Source organism: Neopsephotus bourkii, unplaced genomic scaffold (assembly GCF_033783945.1).
Source record: "Neopsephotus bourkii isolate Nb327-2 ecotype Australia unplaced genomic scaffold, CSIRO-AGI_Nbou_v1 NB_1663, whole genome shotgun sequence".
Classification (NCBI taxonomy): domain Eukaryota; kingdom Metazoa; phylum Chordata; class Aves; order Psittaciformes; family Psittacidae; genus Neopsephotus; species Neopsephotus bourkii.
Genome location: NW_026902137.1, coordinates 7,897,464 through 7,910,042, shown reverse-complemented (window position 1 = coordinate 7,910,042; position 12,579 = coordinate 7,897,464). Strand labels below are relative to the sequence as shown.

The following is a 12,579-nucleotide window of genomic DNA, read 5'->3' as shown; positions in this document are numbered from 1 at the left end:
TTGAACTATCAGCCCTTGCTATATATTGGGGTTTGATCTTACAAGCTAGGTAAGTTTGGACCAGTCAGTAGTAGGATATGAGGCAGCAGGAGAAAGTCAGGTTCAATAGGATGTACTATTTAGGAGTAGTAGCTGGTGAGTGTTCCCATGACTCAGTGCCAAGACAAAGTCTCTTGCAGTAAATGTGCTATATAGGTAAAGTACACTTTACCTTCCTTGATTCTTCCGGGAGTTTCAATGATACAAACTACTTTAAGAGAAACATTTTGTATATTATTACGGAAGAGGCAAGGCACAGCCATGAGTGAAATGGTAGAGTACTTCAGTTGTGGAAGATGGTTCCTATTTGAAGGGCTGCTTGTTAGCTATAGGTGCAGTAACCATTCCTAAACCCAGTCAGCTTTGTTCCCTGCTTTCCTGCACAGAGCCTTGCCAGCAGCTGTGAGGAGACAGTGCTGGGCAGAAGCAGCTGGGGCGTTCAGCCAGGGGCCTAATGAAACCAGCACTCCTGACAAAGGAATGCCTGGTAAACCAAGTGGTAAGAGTGTGCCCAAGTTCTGCATAGAAATACGAAGTCCTTGAGGGAGCTGGAAAGTTCTTACCACTCCTAAAAACCAAGGAGATACTGCTCCTGCTTGGGTACAGCTCTTTAACAGAAAACTTTGGGCTCATCCTGTGAGTGTTGAGTCTTGTAGCATTAAAATGGCTTCATAGTTCCGTTTCCACTCCTGTTTTCTCTTGCACTGTTAAACACCTTTTGTTTGCTTGGCAAATACAGTATCTCTTCCCAACAAGAAGCTTATATACACCATTGACAAGGCGTTTACTGAAAGGAAATTCAATGCAATGCTCTGGAAGCCAGGGAAATGGCCTTGGCAGAGCCGAAGCTCTACCAGGATGATGAGAGAATGTTTTGAGACCCTTTCCTGGAGCTACTTATGTGTTTGCATCAGCTGGCTGATTTCCAAGGCAAACTCTGAACAGTTGTCCTGTTAGAGCAGGTGAAAGTAGATCCATTTGCTACTGCCTAGAGTCTTTAGGGCATACATGTGTCAGGCCCATATGCTGCTTATAAATCCTGCGGATGACCTCTTAGCATCCTTGAGCAGTGATTTCCCTCCCCCAGCCCATATACCCTCTCTAAGATACTCAACACAGCATATGAAAAACTCCACCTGGCTGACAACCAAGAACAATGAAGCAGTATTGTTTTTAGGCACAAAAATAAAACTCGGCCAGTTTCTAGACAAAACAGAACATTGTGTGGAAATTAATTTGGTGCTAAGTTATTTTGCTGTCTGACAACAATTTTTAGACTTCCAAAAAGACCCATTCGCTGAAGATTAATTGTAGCTGGGGTAGGTTGAATGCTCACAAGCAGAGTGCTGATGTCATTGAAAAGCATGGGATGTTATGAAAAGCAGCTTCTCTGCACACACTTTCAAATACCTTCCCTTCCCCAGCAGTAATGGGGCCGATCGCTTGCACCATCACTTGTTCATTCACTGTCCAGATAAACTTCCTACATTTCACATTGCAGCATCGTCATCTTGTTGCTAACTTTTACTCAAATTGCATTGCACCTATTTGCACCTAAAGCTAAAAGTGATTTTTATTAGAGAAAACATTCTCTGGGAGAGCTTGTTCTGTGCAAATGCAGATTTTGCTTTTAAGAGTCATTAAGCTAAAAACCAGCATCTTTGGTGAAAGGCACAATAATTCTACTTGTCTTTTGGCAGGTTTGCCTACAAGTGTTAAAAGATGACAGCAGCCTGGGAAGTGTGTAAATCCAAGGCCAGGACATCAACAGGGTCTTTGTTTAGTCCCAGCACTCAGGGTGTGTCCAATGGCCATTTTTGGTTTTGTGCAAATAGGCACATAGGGGAGGGAAGGTTCGCGCCCAACCCAAAGGGTTCATAATAAAACACACCTTTCAGCTGTTTATTTTATTAATACAGCTGTACAATCTCACCAGCATATCAGAATAAAATATCAACCCCTTTCACTACCAGCAAAGGTTTCATCTTGCAATGTTTAATTCAGCTGTTGCTGTTCCCCCTATACATTGTCAGTTTAATTGCCTGATTATAGTAATGAAAAGATTTTTGTGGCTTCAGGGCTTCTATTGTTCCTGAATGTATATTGTATCTAGCTGAATAGATGATAACCCTCCTCTATAACTTGCCAATAAATGTTTTACTATCAAAGCTGAAAATATAATGCAAGTAAAAGATAACTCTGTTGAGAATAGAAGTCTTGAGGTTAATTTGCCAAAGGTCCTTTTGCTTTGTTAATCATTGCTTGCTTCTGGTAACTGTTCAGAAAGCTCATGAGTCAATGAGTCTGCTTAATTCTAAAACAAAACTATTTGTTCAGAAATGGTTTTTTAAAACAATATTATTCATGGTTGTTTACCCGTCTTAGCAAAAGTTCATTTGGGTATGGATACAGGATGTAGTGACTCAAATATTATTTGTGATGATTCTATGTGACTTATTGAAGAGACCTGCTTGGGTAATGCAGGTAATTAAAAGTGAAAGTGTAGGAAAAAGGAGTTTCTTATGTTAAAATATAGCTGAAAAATTAATTTCTAAACTTTATTCGTCACGCATTTGCATGACAAACACTCATGTTCTGCTCTTGGTTCTTACTGTATGCCCCAAAGGCATTAAAACGGAGGACAGCCTGAGCCATTCCCCAGGACAGAGTGGGTTTCTTAGCTATGGATCCAGCTTTGGTACCCCGACGGCCGGACAAGCACCGTACACGTACCAGATGCATGGTGAGTACAGCTTGTGCCTTGCAGGATGATGGTAGTAAGAGAGGTCAGAATTCTGTGTGCCTACATGAGACCAATTCTTCTTTTGCAATTACAATGAAATGCTTAGGTATGGGCACCAGGATAGGGAAGGAGGTAAGTCTTCATAGGTCTGTTTTGCTCATCAAAGCATTAGTTATTGGCTTAGGTACTGGATTTAGCATTAGTATACCCTAGCAAAACTTCACATATGATCAATATAAGCTTTACCTTTCTGCAGAAGCTGTGTTTTGGGGTGGGGGGGGGCTTAATCAATTTGTGACTGTGTGTCTGGGATTGTTGTGTTAGTGTGAATTCCCGGCTTCTGAGTGGGAGCAAAACAAAGGTGGTTTTACACTTAATGCAAACAGTACTGTTAGTATTACACTTCTGCCTTATGCTGTCCTGAGCACGCTGCTCTGTGGTTAAACTGCTGTATATTCTCTCCACTAATCTTTTGTTTTAAAAAGCTGATACTTTGATACTAAAAGAATTTTTTTATACTGCTACAACGTAACTGATACCTGTAAAGATACATCTGCCTGGTTTAATTCCCAGAGGACCCATATCATTAATAGCATACATACTACTGAAGAAAGAAGAGCAGAGCTGGAAGCAGCTGTTTTTTCCTCAAGGTTACTGAGCTATGATTAGTAAGTTTAGAATAACTGTTTTGTTTCTGTCAGAATAATAATTGATTATAAAATACTCAGTTGGATTCCCTTAAGGCTTCTAGGAGAGTGCCTTGTACTGGTAGCTTTATAACGCTTAGTTTTGTTGTACAACCAGGAAGGCCAAAATATACTTTTATTTCTAAAAATAAAACTTAAAAGTTGTTCTCTAGTCATTCCATTTGAGAAGCTGTTTGAAACACCAGGTCTCAGGAGATGGAATGTTGACTTGCCAACTCAAGAAAGTCATGAAAGGGTTTAAATCTGAATTGCCAAGAAGTGTAAAGTAAATGAAAATGGTGGAATTTCATTTTTGTTTCCTTTTAACTTATTTCTAACATGGTATTTGATTTCTTTGAGCATTTTAGTGGTGGTGGAGAGAAACCTGAACTGCATATGACACGTTGTCATTATTGAGCTGGTATTCCATGTACTTTTTCCTCCAGTATGTGCTCTTTTCCTGATCTTTGTGAATTCTGTTGAATTTTATTTATATATTTATTTATAGTCCTGGGACTTACTGAATCATTAAGCATGAATTTGAGGAGGACCACTAAAATTTGGATCTAGTCTGAATTCTCTGGGTAATCTGAAGTTAAAACCACCTTGAATGCCTTGTGGAACATACTGGAGACATCTGGGTTGAATGTTGCATCAAAAAACAATCCCCAAGCTATATATATAAGCTATATGTATATCCCCAAGCTATATATATAAGCCATATATATATATATCCCCAAGCTGTATATATAGCCTGTAGTTGGTTTGGGTTTTTTCTTTTATCACCTTGAATCCTAGAAGTTTCACCTGTCCTACACCTACCAGGAGTTCAAGTTTTGGCTTCTATTCTGCTCCTTAAAACTTGTCTTGAGTCTGGCTGTAACACCACTATTGACAAAGTGCTGGCATTTTCTTTTGCTGCCTTGAAAGATTGGTGTATCCCGTCTGGGTTTCTGTTGTTTTTTGTTTCCCCAGAACATGTGCTTTGTGTTAGCTTAGAAGAATCTGAGCCATTTAAGAAGGCAAATTCTTAACTTAGTTGGCACTGCAGTTTTTAAGATGGCCCCTTCGTCCAGTCAAGAGGCTTAGACAAGCAAATCTTGTGCACTTGAAAATGTTACACTTGCGAACAACAGTGACACAATCATGTGTTGTACCAAAACAGGCTGCATACATACGTTTGTAAGCATGAATGTGCCCAAGTGCTTTCAGATAATGTTCCCTAGGGCAAAGCTGCGGTATTAGGAGAAATCTAACTTCTTTTCAGATTTTTATGCCAGGAAGATCATTTCAGCCAGTCACTAAGCCTTTAATACAAAAGAAAATAGAGAAAAAGTTTCTGCAAGTGGCAGGTGCTTACTCCAAGGCAAAGGGAGCAGGAGCAAATGTGTCTTCCTGTTGTAAACAAATATTTCCACCCTTCTTGCTTATGAGAGAAACAGTCTGAAGCTCCCTGACAGTACGGTTTATTTACCTTGCTGAGTGCTAGTGAAAGGTTTAAGTGAGAAGCCAGGAGCCTTCCTGTGCCGAGTGCTACCGAGGAATGTGTGCTCAGTGCTTTCCCACGCCACAGCACTGGGGGGTGGGAAGGTGATCACTCTTGTCTCCCTAATACAATCTGTGCCACCCAGCTCCAGGGCCATTGAGACTTTTGCCAAGTTTACATCAGTCCTTTAGGTCACCTCATTGCTGATCCAGGCAGGGACTCTGGGTAATGGGCTAAAGCAGCTGAAAAGGGCAATATTTTTTATATGTACTTCTATAAAACCAAATTTCAGGGGACTTTAGCAGTCAAGCCCTTAACCCTCACTTCAAGGACAAAATGTTTTTTGCATCACACTGAAAGTGATCTTGAAGAGGGTGGCATGCAGGGGATCAGCAAGGAAAGGTACCTCCAGGAGTGTGTGCTGCTCAGTTTTGTGTTTTAAAGTGTAAGGAAAACATGATTTTCTTAAGCTAATCTCTGCAGTATTATAAGATGATAATAGGTCAGTTATATAAGTGGAATAACTTTGGACTTGTTTGCCTCCATTGAGACCCAGCTCCCAGAGCAACATAATGAAGTCATTTGCAAGTGAGCAAGTGGCCAGCCTGTGATTCCTGAGCAGGTTGTGTAGCCTGTGTGACTCCTCCTCATAACTGAGTTACATGGTCCCACCAGCAAATAGGGACCAATCGTATGTGTGTTACACTGTTCACCAAGGGATAAATGATCTCTTGGGTGACAAATACTTAGTCTTACAGAGCTCTAAGACAAATGTTCTCCTTCAGTAAGTGCCAGTATAGTTTGTTTCCTCTTGTTTCTTTGGTACCAATGCTAACTGTGGCTAGGATATATGTGTCAGGCTGTAGCTTCCCCTCTGTGATGGCTGTTGCCAGTAAAATGGTACTTTAGAAGACAAATTCTTATCTCTCTTAAGTCAGTTCATTTTCAATACAAACACAGGTGAGGCAGGTGTGATGTGGTAGCATTTAGCTTTTTCATCTTTAACTCCAATTATCAATTGTACCCTGGCTCCTCAGCAAGAACAGAATCCACTAAAAAGCAAGAATGAGGATAGAACATTCTTTTGGTGATTAAGTGGTAAAATAAAATCCAATATTTTGCAGTCAGCCAGAAGGGGAAATCTATTTTCATGTTTCCCTACATGAGAATAAATAAAATGTGGAAGCGTTTATAAGCCAAATATCTAGTGCAATATGTCACACACACATATAAATACAAAAGATGAGATTGGTGAGTTCCGTAGCTCATAAAAAAACCCCTATATCACAATGGTAGATTGAATTAATGATTTTAATTGCCATTTAACAGTGGATATGATAGCATATTGTCAGAACAACATTCAAATAGACTGAAATCTGGTAGTTAAGGATACTGTAGTTGCTAAGGGTCAGGGAGAATTCTTTGGAATATAAGAAACTTAACATTTAGTGAGCTATGCAAAATACAAAGAGAAAACCCTGCCAGCATGTTAGCTAACATAGAAAACCATGAGCTACGCAGAGAGAGCAATAGAGCAGCCAGCTTATAGAGCATTTCCTGTGGTTGCATGAGCATGTGTTACCCCTTTATTGCACATCAGGCCATCTCTTCTCAGCTTGTCATTAATTCCTAGACAATGCCTTGCTCTTCAGTTATTATTGCTAAAATGACAGCTGGTATGAAACTATGAAGTTGCACAACAGTTAAGTTGTGGCCAAAGACCACTGTGGATACTGTCGCTGGGCAGGGAAAGATTTGACCACTTTTATTTATATTTTTTTAATATCCAAATCTATCTACCCACAAAATACTTTTTACATTACAAAGGAAAATTTAGTTATGTAACTGGGATAACTTTCCTTTGCCAAGGAATTGCAAAGCAGTATTGAGTTCAGTACAGACAGAAATCTGGGGCCAAAGACCTACGCACTGAAATTCTTTGCTACTGCTGAGCATTTTTTTTCTTTTTAGAGTCCATTCTGATCAGCTGTCAAATAATGAATGAACAGAAAGAAGCATTTATTTTGTGCAACACTGATTTGAAGTGGGCTAATTATATTGCTTATATTTGTGGAATTAATTGCTTATGAATTGTTCTCTTGGCCTAAGACCAAAATCTGAATATTTAATCAACTGAAATGTTTTCTTATGCTGGAAACATTTTGGTTCTTGTTGATATCTAGGTAATCTGGACAGTTATTGTTTCCAAGTGATGCCTGAATTTTGATTGCAATTGTGTGCCGGTTTGTGTGTTACGTAGTTAATATGAGGCTGTAAATATCTATTTGGCATGAATGGTTAGCTCTGCATGCGTGAATTTTGCAAAGGAAGTGGCATGTTTGATTTTAAGCTTAATTCTTTAAGTACCTGGTGATGAAATGTGTGAGAATCTACACTTGAGAAGTGTGGATCACACTTCGGCATACAGATAGTGAATTTGTTTGAAGTCCAAGAAGATAAAGGAGAGCAAGAGCATGTCCTCAGCAAACTGTCACTCAGATGCCTTAGATTCATAAAATTAAAACCTCAGTAGAAAATGGGTAGTTTCTTTCTAAAGCTTCTGCTTTACAGCTGGTTTCCATTAGTTGCAGTTTTAAAAGTATGGCAGTAAAGCTGTGCTCCACTCTGTGGCAAGTTCAGCCGGGAAAGGCCTCTCTTCAGGAGGGGTCAGACCTCACTTTTTACAGTGTAAATACAAAGTTCATAAGAATAACAGCCAGTCTCCCTTTCAAAGATTTTTTAAACACCAGGGGCTGACCATGCTACATTTACTTTGTTTTAGAATGAGCTGTCTTACAGGAGGAGGAAGTCGAGGGGAGATGCAAAGGTGTTGACAGCAATGCACTGTATGCTGCAAGGATCAGTGCTACTGCAACCCAAGGGAAAGCCCTGCTCTACCTTCTGCCATTTACTGCTTTTATGAGGTTCCAATAGGAACTCATTCTTTGGTTATTGTTAAACAAGGGGGGACTTGGGAAGAGGGTATGCTAGTGGAAGGAGTAGGCACCAGGGTGGATGGTCCTGAAGTTGGGGGAGCAAATGTGTTTTTGTAATAGACAGATGGGCTGACAAGTGACCTGTAACTTCTGCTCTGTCTGGGCTCATCAAAGTATTCAGAAGTTCACTCTCCTCAAGGGGAAGGGAATTGCTAAACATGTAGCTGTGCTCCCTGGCTGTATTTTTATCCCCAGTTGCATGCCAGGAGATATTATAAGGCTACTTAGATTTTAATGCTGACCTGGGAACTGGAACCCTCTAGCCACTGAAGAGCACAGGAGGTGGCAAATCCAGCTTTCCTTTATCATGTCTTATGATCTGTCAGTGGAGGATTGTGTTCAGGATGAAACTGCAGCTGGAGGAACCTTTAATCTTTGGTGTCTTTGGAGTCACCCAAATAAAGTTAGGTTTGCTGGTTGTTTTTTCAACAAGGGATTGCACAGAGACAGTGTACATCATTGTCGTAAGGATGTTCACATTCAGGTCCAAAACATTCCTTGTGATTGGTTTTTGAAGAGAATCCAGTGTGATTTCTTTCTATAGCTGCAGCATCATTTCATAGTAGTGGTTAAAAAAAAACACTTTCTCAAACATATCATAAAATTCAATTGCTTTCCCATGTTTCAAATCCTGAGAATAAATATAAACCATCCCAGCACTTTCAACACCATTGCTGACCTGGATTGAGCAGCTCAGGTGAGCAGGCTCAAAAGGATGGTAAAAGCCAGGCCCTTAAAACTGCTCTGGTCATCACTTATTAAAGCCTTTTGAGGCTCTGTCGGTTGAGTACTCCCAGAAGCAGGCAGCAGGGGAACAGCCTGGACTCAGAAAAACTGGGCCATGAAATGTGTTTTATATCACAGTACCCTCAAACACCTGGTCAGGCAAGCAGGGCTGAATGGGGTCCCACTAGTGGGAGACCAGTAGACATAATGACCGGTTAAATGGGCTGCATATCTGAGAGTATTATCTGCAGAAGGTGTTCATATGTTTCTGGGAGCCATGTCTTTTAATAGACACTGCTGATGTCAAGTGCTGTAACATTGTAGAAGCATACTTTTCACCTAGATTAATACAGTGTGCTCTTCCCTACAGTGTCTGAGCCCTTCCAGACAGAAATACAAGACTGGTTTTGGGGAAGGGTTCATTATGCCTAATGGCAAACAGTTGAGCAATATGCTGCAAAATGCATATGGATTGAGTTTTTCTTCTCCTTTCACAGGTCAGATAGTCCTGAAATACCTGCACAGCTGACAGCCATGCAACATTTTATGAGTTTTCTTTGCCCAGTAAATGCAGGCAGATGTTGTAGGATTTGGGACCTTACAAGGCACTGGAGTATAGCTGGTGGGAGGTAATTTTGATGAGTGCTTAACCTCTCACTAAAAAAGTAGCAGCTTGGAGAAGGCAATATTTACTGCAGGAAACATTAGCTTGTCAAAGAGCTAACGCACTGCAAACAACCTTTCCGAACAACACGCAAGTCTTCAGCCAGATGTTCTTCATAGCATAGAGTAATGCACACTCTTCTGGGACTTAAACTAAGGCCTTTCCTTGCATCACTCACAGTCAACATTGTTTTCTGTAGGAAAACAGCTTGCTAATGTAAGAATACACAAGCCATTATATGTAAGCTTGTAAAATACCATGCAGTTCAGCTGAACCCTGTAGGCATTTATTTTATTAGTGCTAAGTGATCAAATAATCCTTTGAGAGAGCTCTTCCCTGGAACCACTATGAATGTGTTTCATCTACAAGTTAGAGGAAAGGCTTGGATCTAAGCTTCATTGTTCTATGTCAAGCCTATTCAGAAGTGCCCATGGTACCACCCTCTGAATGCCCTCATCTCAGTCCAGTGTTCCATCTTTGGAGTGTTCATGGACTCATAATTACTGCTGGCAATTGTGAGCTGTGATAAATGCCCTGCTGTTCACCTGTGTGAAACCTGGCTATCTTCTCCTCTGATTGTTGAGTATTTTGGTGAATACTGGATGTTCAAACCAAATACAGCAACTTACTCTCTTTTGAGCTGTACAGGAGACTTGGAGAACTCTTCCCTGATATTGGGGCCCCTCGACCCATGAAATTCAAGGAAACCTGATTTTCAAAGTTTTCAAAGCTTCCTCTGATACTGATTTGAACTATACCACAGGCCCATCCCATCACTGTAATCATAACTTCCTAAGACACCAATACCCTTTTTTAGCAATGCCAGAGCTTGGTTCTGAAGGCACAGAACATAACTGTAAATACTTCCTTAGGTTTTTTATGTGCTCTTAGCTGGGAAGAGGGGGAAGAAATGTAGCCTGTTGTTGCAGTGACTGAAAGACAGAGAGGGAGAAACTGAGAAGAAGGAAAAGCTGGCATGAAAGTTTTTGCAGGAGCACTGTCCAGATCACACAGCATTGAAATTATCATTGACTGTGGCATAGATTTTTAAAATACTTGAATTTAAAAGGGAATGAGGGGAAAATAGCAAATGAAATCCATCTGTGAGAACAGGAATATACCATCAATAAGCTCACAAAGAGTTTCTCTATACGTGTTGCCCTTGGACATCCATACAGAGAAGGGCCACATCTACTTATCAAGGAAAAGTCATGGCACTGAATATGTGCAGCATATGCATGCCTTTTATGCGGTGTCTTTTCATGCAAGTGTGTTTGTGATATACATACTTTACAGGAACATTTACAGTACCATACATCTGAAGAGCTATTCTACTCTAGAGTCCAGATTGTTTTATTACCAGTTAAATGTTCTTTAAGCTACCTGTGAATGAAGGCATTGTGACATTTAGCAACTGGTTTGATTGAACACAGATGTGAACCATATTCCAGATGGAGAAGATCCAAAGGGAGAGATCCTCGGCTTGTTTCTGATTTGCAAGAAGAAGTTTGAATGCACTTACTTGATGTCGAGCTAGCAAGATAGAAACAAATCGCTTGCTTGCAGATCTACAGTATTGAAAATGTAAAATCAGCTGTAGTTTGAGATAGTGTGCTGTCCTCAGAGGTCAGGGGGAAAAACCAATATATATGAAAGCAAAAGTCCTGTAGAAATGTGCAGTATCCACTCAGAAATGGGAGGGGGCCAGGCATTCATGTACATTCCTTACCAAGAGGTTTCCGAGGAGTGCCTCATTCTGCATAAGCACTGCTTTCTAATGTCATTTTAGTCTATCTCTGAATATTTCAGGAAGTGCTGTGACCATGTTGGACAGAGCCTTGGGTGACATGGTTTAGTGTGAGGTGTCCCTGCCCATGGCAGGGGGGCTGGAACTTGATGATCTTAAGGTCCTTTCCAACCTTAACTATTCTATGACCGGGAAAAGCACTTGAAAAAAATGGTGACATGGGGATAGGGCTAAATTGATAATGCCAGAATGTCTGTTGATAATTTTATAGTGTTTAAGTGTCAGATTTACTGATGCAAAACTGAAATTTTGCACTAGGCAGAATTACTTCTATTGTGAAAATCATAGAATCATGGAGTGGCTTGTGTTAGAACGGACCTTAAAGCTCATCTAGTTCCCTGCCACAGGCAGGGATGTCTGCCACTAGACCAGGCTGCCCCAAGTGCCATCCAGCCTGGCCTTGAACACTGCCAGGGATGGGGCAGCCACAGCTTCTCTCAGCACCCTGTACCAGCACCTCACCACCTCACAGTAAATGTTTATTTATCAACAGCTTAGGGAGGAAAAGCATCTGGGGCAGGTTCTGGTACGTGTTCTGAACTGCTGAATTCTGCCAGACTGCTGGCTGCTCAAAGAAACTGTAACAAGCTGGCCTCTTTCTCTGCTCATGAAGAGCAGTTGTGTTTGATCTCAGTTTAGCCTAGCTAAAATGGTAAAAATATATTCTCTAAAACCAGTGTAAAATCCACTACTTAAGGTCTAGTCACAGTGGACTGTGGGAAGCTATGGAGCATGAGTTGTTCCCCATCACCTCAACCTTTCTGTTTCTACCCTCCTTACTGCTCTCATTCCTGCCCTGTTTGTGCATGGACATGCTTGCTCTTTATGGCTGGTGCACAGTTCACACTAAGCTCACTTCAGTTGTGCAGATCTCTCCTTTTTGTACTTTTCTCTGATTGTTTGGAAAACAGGAGTCTATGGTATCGTGCAGGTAACACAGCAATAAACTTGTTCTCATCACAATTTACACATAAAGCGTGAGTCCCTTGAGGTAACTCATCCCCTTCTTGACAGCTTTAATAAAGGATGATGGATTGTTTGTAAATGACAGATCAAAAATTCCCCCCTCTATTCTTTTGAGATCTGGTGTACAAGAGCTGTTCTGTGTTCTGTGAAAGTTGTTTTTGCCTGTAAGCACAGGGGCTCTATTACTCCCCTTCACAGTGGTGAGAAGTGCTTAGTTACCACAGGAATATATTCATCCTGCCACATACTCGTGACATCTTGAAAAACTGCAGCAATCAAAGCCTAGCGTGGGTAGGAGGTGGGGAAGTGCCAATAGCTGAATGTGTGGCTGTCTTTGGGATGCTGCTCTGGCCAGTCTTCCCATATGGGTTGTGGGGAGGAGGAGAGATTGGATACTGATCCACCCAGAACTGCCTCCAAAGGATGATACATCACCTGAACCTACCTGCCCAGCATGTGCAGGGGA

The 12,579-nt window shown here is 41.0% G+C and overlaps 1 protein-coding gene across 8 annotated transcripts in view; it reads left to right on the top strand.

The window, feature by feature from the left end:
- The window catches only part of EYA2 (EYA transcriptional coactivator and phosphatase 2), an 88,427-nt gene that overhangs the window by 44,130 nt on the left and 31,718 nt on the right, over positions 1 to 12,579 (top strand). For all 8 annotated transcript variants that reach the window (XM_061375640.1, XM_061375643.1, XM_061375641.1 and 5 more), the window contains one exon: positions 2,666 to 2,782. In XM_061375640.1, coding sequence (XP_061231624.1) covers positions 2,666 to 2,782 — 117 coding nt within the window. The remainder of the gene's footprint in view (positions 1 to 2,665; positions 2,783 to 12,579) is intronic.